The sequence below is a fragment of the Melospiza melodia genome, chromosome 2 (genome assembly GCF_035770615.1).
Source record: "Melospiza melodia melodia isolate bMelMel2 chromosome 2, bMelMel2.pri, whole genome shotgun sequence".
Taxonomy (NCBI): Eukaryota; Metazoa; Chordata; class Aves; order Passeriformes; family Passerellidae; genus Melospiza; species Melospiza melodia.
Window position 1 is genome coordinate 5,155,764 of NC_086195.1, and position 16,011 is coordinate 5,171,774.

A 16,011-nucleotide genomic window follows, 5' to 3' on the forward strand; every position below is an offset into this window, starting at 1 on the left:
GCACCTAGCAAAAAGCTGATTGTGAAGCCCAGTGACTGCACCAGAGTCATCTGTGTTTGTCAGGAAGGGTTTAATAGTTAATGACTGCTCAAATGTGGATAATCAACATGCCACCCCAGCATATGAAGGTCATTTACATGCTATGTGTGCATGGTAAATCCTATATTAAAACACACTTCAAAAGGCTTGTCTGGCTTTAGTTATGAGTTTCACATTTTTATAGACAAAAGCTGTGGTAATAAATTATGATGATTGTACGTTTCTCAGTACAGAAGCAGCTCTACAATAAAATTACTTTTTAACAAGGCCTTCAGTCAAGAAAACAACTTCACAAAATACAAACAAGTCTTCCCCCACAGCTGTAGGAAAAGTTAAATCACCACATTTGTGCCAAAAATAAAAAAATCTGTGAAGGGTCAAAGGCAGAAGAGAACCCAAGTCAAGATGACACTTGCAGGGGATGGCCCAATGAATCAGTGCTCATAAACAAAGATCAGGTGCAATTCCAAAAGCAACAAAATATTTTTAGATCATCCATCATTTCCTTAAATAACTGTATTTTTCACAGCCATTTCTGATCTATTGCTGCCAGACTTCAAAACTGATTTAAATTAGGGAAGGAGCAGCGTTTTAATTGCTTTGGTGGAAATACCATCACAACTGGGTTTTTTTTTTATTATTTTAGAAGTGTTCTGAGAGAAGATATTTAGGAACAGACATTTTTCACACCTTGGAGTTAGATGAAAGATGTTTGCAAAGTCATTTGTCTGTCAAATACAGACTTGTTTCAGTGATCTTGAGAGGTGTTGCTGGATTTCAGAGGTGTAGGGAATTGATAGATGATCCAAGGGAGATGCTTTTCACCACATTTTGGATCAAGGGGATGGAGACTCATCTGTTCTACCATTACAACAAATAAAACTGACTGACCTCCTGCACTGCTGGCTGGATTTCAAAGTTGATTTCATCGGTGTTAATGAGGAGCCACTCAACTTTGACATCTTCTCCTTTGTCTTTCACAGAGAGCTGAAGCTGTGGACAGGAAAAGAGTTATTGTAGAGTTGTTGTGGTGTCCTGTAAGGAAATTGTAGGTCATTCTCCACGCTAAGGCTCAGCACAGGAAGAATGACATCAGTTTCTGAGTAGATAACTTCAAAGCGACATTCTGAGGAGGCAGAAGTTGCTTAAGTTTGAGAGTTTAGGCCAGTTAAAAAAGGGAATTGTTCTAGATATCCAAGTAGTCTACCCAACATGTTATTTAATCCCAATCTCCTGAAGAGGCAAGTTTAATTTCTGTATTTACCACTTGCCCCAGAGGGGAAACAAAAGGAAGGGAAGAGAGAACAACACTTAAGACTTTTCACCTGCAGGTGTACTGGGGACAGCTTCACAAAATACGACTGAGCTTCGGCAGCCGCGGGCGGAGGGGCTGAGACAGCAACGAGGAATTTCACAGAATCCCCCACAACATTGCAAGAAACCACCTGGAAAAAGGAAAAGGATGAGGGGAAACAAAGGGAAAACAAATCAGTCTTCAGAAGGTCTGGTGAAGGCAAGAAAGAACGTAAGACAGGAATTAAAGCTAGCAGAATTATGTTAAGTTGCACAGGTGGGAAATTTCTAAGCAATTTCATTCATGTTCCCACCTCCTTCTGAAAGCACAAAGTTCAAGTATTCAAATCTGTACATGAAATCTAATACCAGCAAATTATGGCATTTCCCAAAATTTCTTTTGTATTATTACTCCTTGCCTGACAAGGACTCCTTGCCTGACAAGGACTCCTTTCCATTTCACAAATCTACATATTAAAAGGTTGAAGAGGGCAAAGACGTTTTTTCTTCTTCCTCTTCTGCTCTGAGCAGCAGCTGATATACCACACAATCTTTAGTTCAGTGAAACTAAAGAAAATGTGAAACTGGAATAAACCTGCTGCTACAGCAGAGGATTCTGTCTGAGTAATTCCAGTTCTCAGTGGGTAAGAAGGAGCAGGAGCCTTTAAGAATTTATTCAAACCTTTGACCAAACCAAGAAAGCCTGAAATGTGGTGACAAAGCTAAATGTCTGGGGAAAGTCTGAGTGCCACTTGAGTGCAATACACTTTTAGGAGCAGTAATTTAACTTGTTATCACACTGAGTTTGAAAACACAGGACAGTTTTTGCTCCCTCCCCTCTGCAAACTGAGTGAGCTGCTGGAGCTGCCAGGCAAAATTCCTGGAGTGTGCAGAAATTCCTGGAGGGCTCCTGGCAGCACAGGGAAGCCCACGGGGTGGAAGTCAGGAATTATTCATCGCACCACAGAGGCATGTTTGTTTTGCAAACAGATGTGCTGGTGGTGCAGGAGAGCGGCTTGCCACTGTCCCTCTGTTGGTTACTGTCCCCACAGCTCCACTGTGGGAACGACAGCTGGGCTCTCCTCACACTGACTCAGGCACAGGGAACCAGGTCAATGCAATGCACAGACAAATAATTCCCTGCAAGGTTTGTCTGACAAAAACTCTGCATGCTGCTATTAAATTGTGTTTGTGCACTTACTGCTCCAATTATGGGCACAGGAATTGAAGCTGAAAGCTTTGAGAGGAATCATGTAACTCCTGGAAGATCCTTATCTCTCTCCTTAAATACATTTCATCTCCCTGGGCTCTCTGGGGTACATTTTAAGGATGGCCAGGGCTTTATCAAGGTCCTGAGCACATCCATTAAGGTAGAGACTTAATTACAAAGGAGCAGGGGGTGGGGAGGTGGATATGACAAATAGAAATCCCAACCACACCCCAAGCAATAGATTTGCCTTTTCAGGTTATATCTTTGCAAATTATAGTGTAGAAGTGGACAAATGAGTTTTCCTCACCTCTCCCCTTTCCCAAAGTCCAGATTCCTTCAGAAGTGACTTCTGACCTTAATCCCATACAAACACCAACACCCAGGATTATGGTAAAACAGAAAGGATTTTTAATAGCTAACAAGAACAAAGAGCCCAGCTACTTCCAGCTGCTTGTTTTACTTGTAGCTGAGCTGAAACACACTCATTTCTTTCATTCAAAGATTGACAGGGTGACTCTTTAAAGACTTCAAAAAGGAAAAGGTTCTTCCCTCTTTTTTGAGGAAAAAGGACAGGTCTGATGCAAAAACTTCCATATCCTAAATGCAGTGTTTTATCATCCATACATGTTTTTTCCACACATTTATAGGAAGTTCAATGCATTTAGAACAAGTTGGACTTGCTGTACATGCAATGCAGAGCCATTCATCTGGAATTTCTGGATGTCCAAGAGCCAAGGTTGCCAGGTACGTGGTTGATTAATGTTTTTAAAAGAAATAAAAGTGTGGCCAGAGAGTTGACAAATGAGTTCATGTGTCACTTATTTCTTAAATCATGTTTAATTCCAAGTAAAGGATGAAAACAGACACTGCAGGTGGAAGAACTTTCATTTTTCTTTCTGTGTTTTGTCAAGAGATGCTAAATCAGTTTTTAAAATGTATTTTTACCTTCCATTTCAAAGCCCAAACCAGTGAAGCTTGGACTTTTAGTCTCCTTGATTAATTTATTTCCTGCCAATGACATCTACTAAGCCCTACTCCCCTTCTGCCCTCACTTTTACTAAAAGAACTGTGGCACCCACATACAGCCACCTGTCAACTTTTAATCCAATCATCAAAAGGAGTGGTTCCATGTTTGTAAATGGAAAATAATACGTATTTATGTCAGGTGAATCCCTTTGTTCTGGGAGCAGGATGGATGATGGAGTCAGAATACTGAGAGAAGCAGAATTCTGGGCTAGAATTTGAAGAGAAAACAGCTTTGTTTTCATCTCCGATGCTGCCACAAGTGGTGAAAAGGTGATTAAAGAGACTGCAACTGCTGCTTCCCTTGCTGAGTGACATTCCTTTAGAAGTGTAGCAGGTGATTTTGATAGACCCAAGCAGAAATATGTAGGCCACTTCCTCCATGGCAGGCACACAAAGAAAAACGCTGAAGCTTCCCGTGCTCTGCTCCTTTTCCCCCTGCCTTGTTCCAACCTGCTTCTTCAAATTCATTTTCTCTGCACAGATGAAGAGCTGCAGAAGGGAGGGCCAGGCAAAGCAGCCCTTTTTGGCTGGCAGGGGGAGAAAGAGGGATAGGTGATCACAAGAGAACAGAGGAACCTGGACTGATAGGAAGAGAGTTCTTTAATTTCATTTACATTCCTTGTTGTCTCTCCCACTCCCCTCACCAGAGACACCTCCAGTTATCAACCCTTTGTGTTTTAGAGTCTAGAAAACCTGTCACTTTCATAACAAACTGTTCTTTAAAAACCAAGCCCTGCACAGCAGCTGGGAGGACCTGATTCTGAGCTCCCAGAGGGGTCACCCTCAGCTCCCTCTTGTGATCCTACCTCTGGGCAAGGCACATCTCCTAAATCAGCAGAAACAGAGTGAGGTGAATTAGCAGCACAAATAAACCAATTCAAGGTATTTCCTCCCTCCAGCACCTCCCTTGGCACAAACACCCTTCTCTCCATGCAAGGAGTTCCCTGCCCTTCCTCAGGTACCTTTGTGTCCCTGCTCCTCCTCAGTCCTCTGCCATCCCTCCCCATGCACAGCTGGTACTTAATCCCCACTGCCAGGAGGGCATTCCTGTTATTCCTGCTGTTTCCAGCCTCTCCTCTCCATCCCTGACCTGACATCCTCATCATGGGATGAGCTGCAGTGGCCAAAACTCCCACACCTGGCTGGGCTCAGTTCCCCACATGGAAAATGCTGGCACTCAGCCCCACTGAGCTGCAGATGCTGTGACACAACCTGCTCACACATATCTAAAACTCTGAGTACAATTATCCTAAAAGCAATTCTCTTCCAGATAAGAAACCACAGGAACAAAGGAGACTGAAAAAGCATTGTGGGTTGAGCAAGACTATTTTTCTGAGAAAGTCAGGTGTCCAACCTTGTGCACTCAAAGCTATTAAAACCCTTTCCCTGCTATGCCCTCCCCCTCTATATCCAGAATTTTTCTCTTTGCAGTTCCTCTGGACAGGCTTCAAAATGCTCAGTTTTTTCCTTCCCGAAAAAAGGAAGGAAAAATCTCAAGAAGCACCATGGTGCCCCTGCTCCTCACACACGGTGCCTTCTTGCCTTGAGGTTTCAGTTTTGGCACTGGCACCCCATTAATTTGTGCATTACACGTTCCCTTTTCTTTACTCCTCCCTCCCCAAGTGCAGCAGCAGGTTCCCCCCCTGGCTGTGACTTCAGGAGGAAGTTCTGACAGCCCTGATGGGGAACATTTCCCTCACCTTCCCCAGGCCCTGACCACACCACTTGTGTTTGTAAAACCCCCAGCAGAACAGGCCTTGATTGCCTTTTCTGTTTGTTTTCTAGAAGGAAATTCTTTTTACTGCACTTGGTATTTACTTCCAGAAAGAGCAGGTTACTCGAGGTTACTCAGTAGTATGTAAGTAATACAAATATTTAACATTTTCACAAGAGAATCAGAATTAACCATGAGGCAGCCACACAGTGAAAGTTGCCTTGATCTCACTGTAAGATTTAGGACCTTCACAGTTTCCCATCTGTCTCACAGGGTTTTACTATGAAAAGCCTCTTCTTTTTGGCATGAAAAACTTATCTTGTCAATGGCCACACAGACAGTTTGTGTGCTCAGCTGAAAACCTCACCACAAGAATATTTTTTAAGTCAAAAACTTCTGCCTTTCGACAGTCATTAGCACTCAGCTGTTCAGAAGAATTGCATTATCTTCTTGGTTACCAGAGCCAATTCCTTCATTTCTTGAGGAGGTTTCTGCAGCTTCTTCTCCACTCCTTTACCCAAACAATTGACCAAGTGGCCAGGGCAAATGAAGGGGAGATGACAAATGCAATGTCTAACCCAGGCAGGTGTGGGTTTTTAGGAGCCAGTATCAAACTGAATTTGCCTTTAAATACAGTGAAAACCTCAGACCAGTTTTCCAAATAGTGGTAAACAGCACAGTGAAGGCAGGGTGAGGGACGGACTCAGTGCAGGAGAGAGAGTTTCCATGTCAGCAACAGAAACAAAGCAGAAGTTGATGGAACATGTGAATTTATCCACTCCTTTGAGACCAACACATTCAAATTCAAATAGGTGGAAAAAAATGGGGAGTGAGGGAATGAAATAAACAAGCAGAGTACAAGGAGACACGACAGGAAGGATTTTCAATCCACCTAACAAGTTCAAATGAACATCAAACAGTGCAAAGACAGAAGCAGTACTTACATTTCAGAAAGGGGAATATAAATCAATACCAGAACTAGAATTGCTAATTTGGCCTCACTATCATGCAAACCTTTCCAAACCATCTGAGACATGGCACAGTGAAGACACAGAGATCAAGAGGAGACAGAAAAACCTGGAGAGGTTTGCCAGTTTGTGCTGTGGTCGCTTGGACAGTAATTCACTTGCAGAGCCAGTTTGGGGTGCTCAGGCTTCCCTGACCCCTGTGCCAAGCTGGCAGATGTGGCACAAGCCTGAAGGATGCTCACACACATCTGCAGCAGCAGCTGGAAGACAGAGCCAAACTCAGGATTGTAGGAATGTGTTTTTTGTTGATGGAGTGACAAAATTATTTTTTATTTTTTTTAAAAAGGAAAAAAGCTTAGGTTTTTTTGTTTTGGGTTTTTTTTTTTTTTTTGTTTGTTTTTTGTTTGGTTGGTTTTTTTGGGGGGAGGGGTTGGTTTTTTGTTTTGTTTTGGTTTTGTTTTGTTTGGTTTTGGTTTTGGTTTTGTTATGGTTTTTTTCCTACACAGGATCACTTCCAGTGAAGCAAACAAACTCCCATCAGGATGTCCTCCCCTCCCAGGCACTCAGCTCTGAAGAAGGTTAGATCATTATGTTGTCTTGTTTACTTCTGTAGGCTCACCCCACTAACAATTAAGCTTTTACTCCATCACTCCCCCATTAAGGGATGTTTGAAAGGGAGAGGACAGCACAGTGAGCAGGGAGGTGAAAGCTGCAAACAGGTCACCAAAGATTCTTTCAGGCACCAAACCTATCCCACAGTTAAAAGTCCAAAATACCTCAGGAGATACCTGAAAGCAAATGTGATGCTCAGGAAAGCAAGCTGGGAATCAGCAACATAAATGAAGATTAGGTCAACACACAAGAAAGCTGAAAGACCTTGAAAAGCAGGAGAGGAATGCAACACAAAATACAGAGAATGTGTGTGTGTAAGAATTAACAACTCCTGCTCACATAAAGGACAGTTTATTATCAGGACAGCACCACAGGGAGAGAGACCTTGATGCAGCAAGGCACTCATAGCGTGAAGCAGCCACAGGAGAGGCAGACTGGAGCCCAAAACCCCTCAGGAAAGAACTTCCAGAGCCAAAAAGAAGCTGCCTCCGTGCATTGTGAGACTTTACCTGTAGGGCTGTGTGGCCCTTCAGCCATCAAGCTCAAAAACATGGATTTAACTGGAGCTGCTGCTGAGAATGGGTGCACAGGAGAGACAGGAGACAGGACAGCATTGTAAAAGGAGATTTAAGGAGCAACTTATGCAGGCAAGCTAAACAAAAGCTGGAAGGAAATATAATCCCTTCATAATACATTTACTGACAGCAAGCACCATGAAAGAAGAGTAAACATATTAAGAAGAAAGGATTATATTAGTGCAAAAACTAAAAAAAGCCAAGGAAAAAAATCTCCATGGGCTATAATTCCATCTAGGCTTGTAAAAAAACCCCAGTCATTAAAGATCTGGGATGGCTTTTGAAGCAAAATGGGGAGTTAAAAGACAACAGGAACTGTACATCACAGTCAGGATAGTTCACTCCACTAAAAATAATCAGAAATAAACACCAGGAATGGTCCCAGTCAGGAGTGCAGCAGTGACATTAAAGGAATGGCACTCTGGAGGAATTTTACCCCATTCCATTTGAGTGTGAAGCAGAAAAAAAGGGAGACTTCTGTCACAGCCTGCTCCATCCAAACCCTCTGTGCCAAGTCCCCAGCAAGAGAATCCTCTTTTTCATTGCCTTTTTTGTTGCTGTTTCTGTTGTGAAGTTCAAGTCCTCTGCAAATAGACTGCACTAATGGAAAGGCTGGCAGAAAAAGCCAAGACCAAGAATATTTCTAATGTTTACTTTATTAAAACAAAACAACCAATACCACACAATGAAAACAGGCCACTTCATTCTATATATTTAGGCTCTGGCCCAAAATTGGGGTGAAGGCAACGCATAAATAAGGCTTTATCAAGGGGCAGTGTGGTGTAACCTCCAGCCACAGAGCAGCTCTGTTCCTATCACCACAGCTTGGGCCAAGCTGAGAAGCAGCAGCATTCCAGCCATGTCTGTAACTTTGAGTTTGGGCAAGCTGCAGAGAGAGATTTTGATTTCACATGCAAACATTGAGAGTTTGAAGAGGATGGGGGGGAAAAAAAAGAAAACTTAAAAAAAAAAACCAAAAAAACAAACAGCCTTGGTATTACCTCAGGAAATACAAGACACAATTATCATATAAGAGAACTCCTGAGGTGTTTAGAGAAAGGAATGCATTTAAAGAAGAAGGAAAAGTAGCTACCAGACTGCCACTCTAAGGTTATTATACCCTGTAATTCAAATAAATATTCAGGTTGTACCTTAAGTGAAGGAATAAGAATGATTCAGAGAACTTTTTCCAGCAGCTGTGCACAAGACTACTGAAATGGGTTTTGGCAGTGTTCAGAAGAAGCCAGTGTATAAAAACAAACCTTTTTTACTCCAATAAATTTTAAAATGTGCTTCTATTAGTCTAAGCTGTTTTGAAAGCACATCAGATTTCTGTCTGCAGTGTAACACCTCCATTAAGGTGCTGGAATGGCTCAACCCAGCCCTGCCTGTCCCTTCCAGCAACATTTTAGACACTGCACTGCAAGACAGCAGTTTTTTGTGCTGTTATTTGCAGCAGCTCTCCCTGGGGTCCTGGCTTCACACATGACACAGCACATCAACTTCAGACCTAGCAATGCCCTCTCCTTAAAATCTCCCATCCTGGCATCTTCCAGGGGCACAGAATAACACTTGTGCCAACCCTACAGCCCTACCAAGTCCAGTCTCTCCAGCCCCACTGCTGGGGCAGGGATTTTATTATCCATTTATTTCAGGGTACTAAAAAAAAATTTAAAAAGGGAGGAAATAAGTACACAAGCAGCTTTACATGTTAACAATCCCCAGCTGCCACCAGTCAGGGTGTGCCTCTAAGTTGTGTATCAGGCAGATAAGCATGCATAGTTTTCAAAGGAATCATAGTAGAGCTGCTTAGCATCTAAATCAGATGAGCAAAGCAAAATAACAAAGCAAAACTAAAAGAAAAGCACTAGGCTAATTTGAAGCAGGTGCCTAATGTAACCAGTCACTAGGACAAAAATGCAGGAGCTATCATTGCTAATAAACATATATAGGGGTTTTTTTTCCCTTTTAAAGCATTTTTACTGTTCCAAGAGCCATGTTTTGCCTTATTTTAATTTCACAGCCACTGAACCATCTCCTAGTATTTGCAATGGGAGAGGAGGAAAGAAAGAAATCACTTGCTCCTCACTGAATACAAGGACCAGCAGAGTGAAAACTTCACCCTCAGGACTCTGCACCTGTTCCACTGATCCTCACTCAGCTCCACGTAGGAAGCAAACCTGTCATCAGCCACACAAACAGCAAGAGGAGACAAAGATGTTTGCCAGTGCCAGGAGAGAAATTTCCTTCTTCTCAATGCAGTTCCCACTGCACACTTCAGCAATGGGATGGGGGAACATCCTCAGGAGGAGAGAGGGCTGCTCCATGAGCTCACTGAGGGTGTAGCTACAAACTTGGCATAACCCTGCTTATTGTGCATTTGGTGGAAGCCCTGGAGCACTTCCTGCTCACAGCATGCAAAAGAAGTGAATCAATGCAGGTTCTTTAGAGAGGCAGCCTCTTACCTGCCTCGACAAACACAGGTCAAGGGTACAGATCTGTTGACAAATAAACTTCCCACTCACACTAATAAAACATTTCCTGACCCAAAGCACACCAAAAGGCAACAAATCCAAAGTTTACCTTCTCTCCAGCTGACTTTACAATGCTGGTAACTTCTTTAACTGCTAGCTCAAGTGGTTCTGCTGGGTCATCTTCCTCAAATGTAAGCAACTGAGAATCCTAACAAGAAAAAAAAGAAGCATCATTAGGTGATGAACCCATCACTTGAAAACAAGCGATAAAATTGCACTGCCAGTCGAGTTCCTGGAATTGCAAATGTATGTCAAAACTTCCATGCATTAATTGCATGACACCTCACTACATAATACAGGGTAGAGCCTGAAAACATATACTTAGGACATAACTATGGGCCTAATCATAACTCATCTTTCCCTGTAGTAGAATATCAAGGTACACGGTGCAGAGCCAAGTCCATGAACAACAACAGAGTCCAGCAAAACTGCTGTTCTTCAGCAAAGATTTATCAGCACTGCAGTTTGAAAAGACATGTTTGGTTTGGCCCACTAATAGGGCTGCAGTAGGCTATGCCAAAACTAAGAAACCCCAAATATCATCTTGCAGAGGTGAGGAAAGAAACCTTCCCCTGCCCAGCCCTCCTCATCAGTGGAGGCAGACAGTGATGACAGCCACTCAGTCTTCACACAGACAGCAAGCAAGGCAGCCTTGGGCACTGAGGTCATACTTTCAGAAGCATCAGCACTGCATTCTTCACCTGCTGCCCACACAGAGCACTCAGCCCCGCTTCCCTCATCACCCCAGGTTGTTTTGCAGGAATTTCATTAGCTTTGTGCTGCTGACATTGTTGTGGGAGGCTGACAGCGGGATCAACATCACGCTGCAGTGCCAGGCGCTGAACTCCCGGCTCCAGCTCTCACCTGGGCAGGGAGGGTGTGCCTGTCCCTGTCCCTTCAAGGGGCTTTGACCTCTGCTCAGGGACAGGAAGCTGTCACTTGTGGCTGGTTACTTTCAGTTCCAGTACCTGTGCTCAAGCTGTCTGGACCGTTCTCTTCCACCAACCTTCATTTCTTAGCACAACCCACTCTTTTCTCAACCACATCGCACAATTTGAAAGGGTGCACAAAATATTTTCTTTCCACTGCCCAGCTTACAATGATACTTGGGAAGTGTTCATTTTTATTCCTTATCTTTCACACACACATGTTGCCCCACTCTTCCTTCTTCCCCAGCCTGCTCTCTGACATGTAAGAAGGAACCTCCTCGGTCTGGGACGCACGCAAATTCAGAGAGCTGGGGACATGCCACTTCCTAGAGTTTATCCTCAGCATTTTGCACTGACATGCCAATGCCACTTCCTAGAGTTCATCCTCAGCATTTTGCACTGACATGCCAATGCCACTTCCTAGAGTTCATCCTCAGCATTTTGCACTGACATGCCACTTCCTAGAGTTTATCCTCAGCACTTTGCACTGACACGACAAGGGTTCAGTCCTCAGGACAAGGAAATCAGCTTGCCACAGCCTCACTTAACCTCCTCACCTCATCGGGCATACCAACACACACCAACGCGCAGGATACCACACTGCGCCTTTTCCAGGAAGGGCAGGTTGACATGGGAAGAAACCCCGCGTTTTGTGCATCCTCCCTGACCCGGGTACAGGCAACCTGACCAAACCTGAGCATCCCCCATCGGCCTTCCAGCGGGCTCGGAGCCACCAGCCCCCGGAGTTACAGCACACACAGCAGGGCCTGAGGCATGGCGGGGGAAGCCCAGCTCTGGGAATTATTTGCCGAAGGACGGGCCCCAGGCCCAGGCCAGGAAGTTTCCATTGTTTCCTCCTCCCCACGCCCGAACAATGTTATCGGCGGAGTGAACCCCTGACAGGGGCTGCGGGGGTCGGGGCTTTCCTTCCTCCCCATCCTTCCCTGCTCCCACTCCGCGCCTCCGGCCGGCTCCCTGCTGCAATCCCTGCCAAGCAGCCACCGAACGCACACGTGTAAATATTCAAACACAGACGGAGGGTCAGTCACACACCCGGCACATCCCTGCAGCAAGTCCCGGCGTCCCTACAGCGGGGAGCGCCCGGAGCCGCGTCCCGGCGCGATGCCCCGCGGCCGGGAGGTGCCGGCCCCGTCCCGGCGGGCGCGGGGGAGCCGCCGCCGGCCATCCCCGGTCCCTTCCCTCCCTCCATCCATCACCTGCATCCCGGCACTCACCGCCCGCTCCGCCGCCTCGGCTCGGAGCGCCGCCACCCAGGCCCGCCGCCACTGCCGCCTCCAGCTGCCCCGCGACAGCGCCCAGGCCAGCACCGAGCCGCCCTCCTCCAGCAGCTCGTCCCGCTGCACCGGCGGAGCGGGGGCCGGCGGCGGGCGGCCCCTCCGCAGCGCCAGCAGCGCGTACTGCACCAGGTACACGGCCAGCGTGGCCAGCGCCGCCACGAAGAGAGCGACCAGCGCGCCCCAGCGCAGCTCGGCCAGCCCGCCCGGCAGCCACGCCATGGCTGACCATAATGGGGCCGCGACTCCGGACGGGTCCAAGGCGCGCCCGGCGGGGAGCGGCGGCCGCAGCCCCGCACGGCTCTCGCACGACCCGCGGGCGCCGGCGCAGGCACCGGCGCTGCCCTGGGACGCGCCGCGCTGCCCCGCCCGCCCACGGCGCAGTCCCCGCCCCAGGGCGGTGGAGAAGGGGCCCGGCCCCGGCCGCATGCTCGGCCCGGCGCCGGCTCTGGCTGCTGCCCAGCGGGGGCGGTTGCCAGGCGGCGAACGCGGCCCGCCGTGCCCCGCTGCGTGGCGGCGGTGGGCGCCCGTTGGCCCACGGACGGAAGGGGGAGACGGGCTTGGGGTGGGCGCCCGGTGCTCCCGGGGTAAGAGGGGTTTGGGATGAGCCCCTGGGGATATGACAAGTTCATGATGTGCTCCTGGTGCTCTGGAGTAAAGGGAGCCGGGGTGAGCTCCTTGTGCCCCTGAAGGTAGCGGAGTTCAGGCACCCGGAGCCCCTGGGGTAAAAGGATTTAAGACAAGAGCCTGGTCCCCGGGGTAGATGGGCTTGGAGTGGGTGTCCGGCACCTCAGAGGGTAGGGGGGACGCGGAGGGGACACCCCATTTCCCAGGGGTAGAAGGGTTCACTGTGGGTATGGGGTAGGTGCCTGCTCTGCTTCTTTCATACTGTCTGTCTTTACCCGTGGCAACTCCCAAGCAAAAACCCTTGCCTGATTTTTTTTCCCAATCCACGTGCTAAAACAACGCTTGATTAAGTTATGAAAGCTGGTCATGCAATGTCATTGCAAGATCTTTCTCCACTTGGCCTGCAGCCCCTTCAGAGGTTTGCCTTAAAGGGCAGGAACATCTTTTCCTTGCTGGAAACTGGAATTCCAGACCATTGCAGTGTGTGCAATGGACCACAGACAGGAATTCCCAAGGCTCCCGAGCTGCTGGTTCTGCCTCTCGAGGGAGCTGTGCAGGTGACAAGGTCCCAAAGCCACATGGGCTCCCAGAGCAGACAGCAAAGGCTTCTTTGCTGGACATTCTCAAGCACATTCCCAGCTCAAAGCAGAGGCAAGAAGAAGAGGGAAGAGAGGAGCTGACAGAATCCTGGAATGCTGGCAGATGGAAGGGACCCTGAGCAGGTGTTACAAACCCATGAGGGAGAGAGGCCTCTGCCCAAATGCAGGTGCAAAGGAGGCCATATGAGAACAACACACAGATTTTATTTAACATGGATTTTATGTGACAGGAAAGGGGAGGTAGAGCAGTAAAAGAAATAAGCAAGATGTCTCAGAGAGAGAGAGCAAAAGATAACTATTTGGAACTGGAGGACCTTAAGGTTCTTCCCTTCATTCTGTGGCTGAGTGGGTGTTTATTTTAATTTGATACTATTATTTACTTCTAAAACTGTTTCATCTTCTTATCTTCTTCTTATTATTATTTGCTGCTACAATTTATTTTTCTTCTTGTTCTTACTATTATTTTCTTCTTATTATTACTACTACTACTATTTCTCCTTATCTTCTTCTTATCATTCTCGTTCACTTATTCTTTTCCTTTTCTTGTTCTTATTTACTACTATTCTGCATAATTTTCTTATTCTTACTCCTTTTTTTGTTGTTTTTGTTTTCTGTTTTTTGTTGTTTTTTGGTTTTTGGGGGTTTTGTTTTGTTAGGTTTTTTTTTGTTTGTTTGTTTGTTTGTTTTTGCGAGTGGGAAGGTTGTGGTCCTTTTTTCTTACTAGTACCGTTTCTTAAATTCTACCTTCACTTTTGTGGAAGAATCATTTGTCACTGCAGGACTGTGACACATCCCTGGAGAAATGCCTCCTGTGTGTGCCCATTCCTCACGGGCACAATCCCACAGGACCAGCATGTGATCCTTTCAGGATGAGAGAAAACCGCCTTCCATTCCACCAGGAGAGGTTCAGATTAAATATTAGAACAAGTTTTCCCTGTCACAGTGGTCAGGTACTGGAAGAAGTTGCCCAGGGAGGTGGTGGATTCGCCATCTCTGGAAGTGTTGTGGTGGCACCTAGGGATGTGGTTTTGTGGTGATGATGGCAGTGTGGAGTGCCTGTGGGACTGCACAGCCATCAAGGTCTCTTCCCACCTTGATGATTCTCTGGGATTCACCTGAGAATCATCAAGGTGGGAAGAGACCTTGATGGCTGTGCAGTCCCACAGTCCCGTGGCTGCTGCTTTGGGGCTGGCCACACCGTAACTTTTGGCCTTGGGGAGATGCCCCTGGGAGGAAGCAAAGCAGCCGGGGATCGCTGGGCCTGGAGGACACATCCAGACAGAGGCAGCCCCATTGTCTCCCTCAGGACGCCGGGCAGGCTCTGGGCCTGCGGGGCCGGGCCTGGCGCTGGCAGCGGGCACTGATTGTCCGGCTGTGCCCTCAGGCAGGGCCCATGGAGCAGCACCCACAGCGCCCGCCTGAGGCGGGATGGGCGTTTCTTGGGGGAGCCGGCTGCTCCCTGAGGGCCTGGGCTCCCTGGGCCTGGGAAAAGCACAAAAAGCAGCTGAGCTGGGCAGGCACCGGGCTCTCTGTCCCTGCCTCCTGCTCCTCGGGAGAAGCCGCCGTGCTCTGAGGAGGCCCTGGGCTGCCAGGTGGGGAGGCGAGGCCCAGAGCGGCACTTGGGACACGGCTCGGCTGCCCCGCACTCAACCCAGGCCTCGAGGGACAGGCACTGGGAGCCCATTTTCTCCAAAAACTCCCAGTCTTTGCTCCCTGTCTTCTTCTCACTCAGCTCAAAGAAGCTCAGTTTGTGTCACATCCTTCTCCCACAGCAAGGGCTTGACCCCATTGTTGTGGACACTCATGTTTCTCAGTTGTCCTGAGCAAGCTCTTTGTCACCATCATTGTCCCAACTGGACTGCACACAGGCTCTGCTACCATTGCCTTGGAACAACTCCTGGCCAGCGGAGTCTTCCTCTTTGGAAAGCTCTTGGCCAACAGAGTCCTCCCAGTCAGACAGTTGTGGGGAGGTTCTGAGAGCTCCTTGGGACAGGCCCTGCTCCTTGCATTCTTCCCAGCTGGAAAATTCTTGGTAGCTGAGGGCTTCTCCCTGGGACAGCTCCTGCTCTCCTCATCCCAGCTGGAGAGCTCTCCACAGCTACTGACATCTCCTTGGGAGAGCTCTCGCTCAAGAGACTCTTCCCATCAGAGATCTCTTGGTAGCTCCTAACATCTAGGGGATTGGGAAAGCTCATGATCCATGTCAGATTCCTGCTCTTTCTCGGTCTCTGACACACCCATTGCCCCGCCAAGTGCTGAGGGCTTGCTCTTCTGACCAGCTGGGCAAGGGGCTGGGGATGAGGGGTGTCCCTCAGGGCTCTGCCTTGGCCCCAGGGCTCTTGCATGGCTTCCCTAATGACACAGACAGCAGATCGAGCTCACCCTCAGCACATTTACAGGGGACAGGAAGCTGAGCAGGGCAGGGACACCATGGAAGGACGAGGCCATGCACAGGGACCTGGACAAGCTTGACAAGTGGGACCACAAGAACCTCACAAGGTTCAACAAGGCCGAGGCCCAGCTGCTGCACCTGGCCCGGGGCAATCCCCGAGTCCCGGATTCATCAAGGTTGGAAGAGACCTTCAAATGC

The 16,011-nt window shown here is 47.7% G+C and overlaps 1 protein-coding gene across 3 annotated transcripts in view; it reads right to left on the reverse strand.

The window, feature by feature from the left end:
* C2CD2 (C2 calcium dependent domain containing 2) overlaps positions 1 to 12,432 on the reverse strand; it is a 40,414-nt gene extending 27,982 nt beyond the window's left edge. For all 3 annotated transcript variants that reach the window (XM_063181169.1, XM_063181164.1, XM_063181180.1), the window contains exons 1-4: positions 12,136 to 12,432; positions 10,021 to 10,119; positions 1,365 to 1,484; positions 931 to 1,032 (exon numbers count right to left, since the gene is read on the reverse strand). In XM_063181169.1, the coding sequence (XP_063037239.1) occupies positions 931 to 1,032; positions 1,365 to 1,484; positions 10,021 to 10,119; positions 12,136 to 12,417 (603 nt within the window). In that variant the 5' untranslated portion in view covers positions 12,418 to 12,432. The remainder of the gene's footprint in view (positions 1 to 930; positions 1,033 to 1,364; positions 1,485 to 10,020; positions 10,120 to 12,135) is intronic.
* Between the last annotated feature and the right edge of the window lie 3,579 nt (positions 12,433 to 16,011).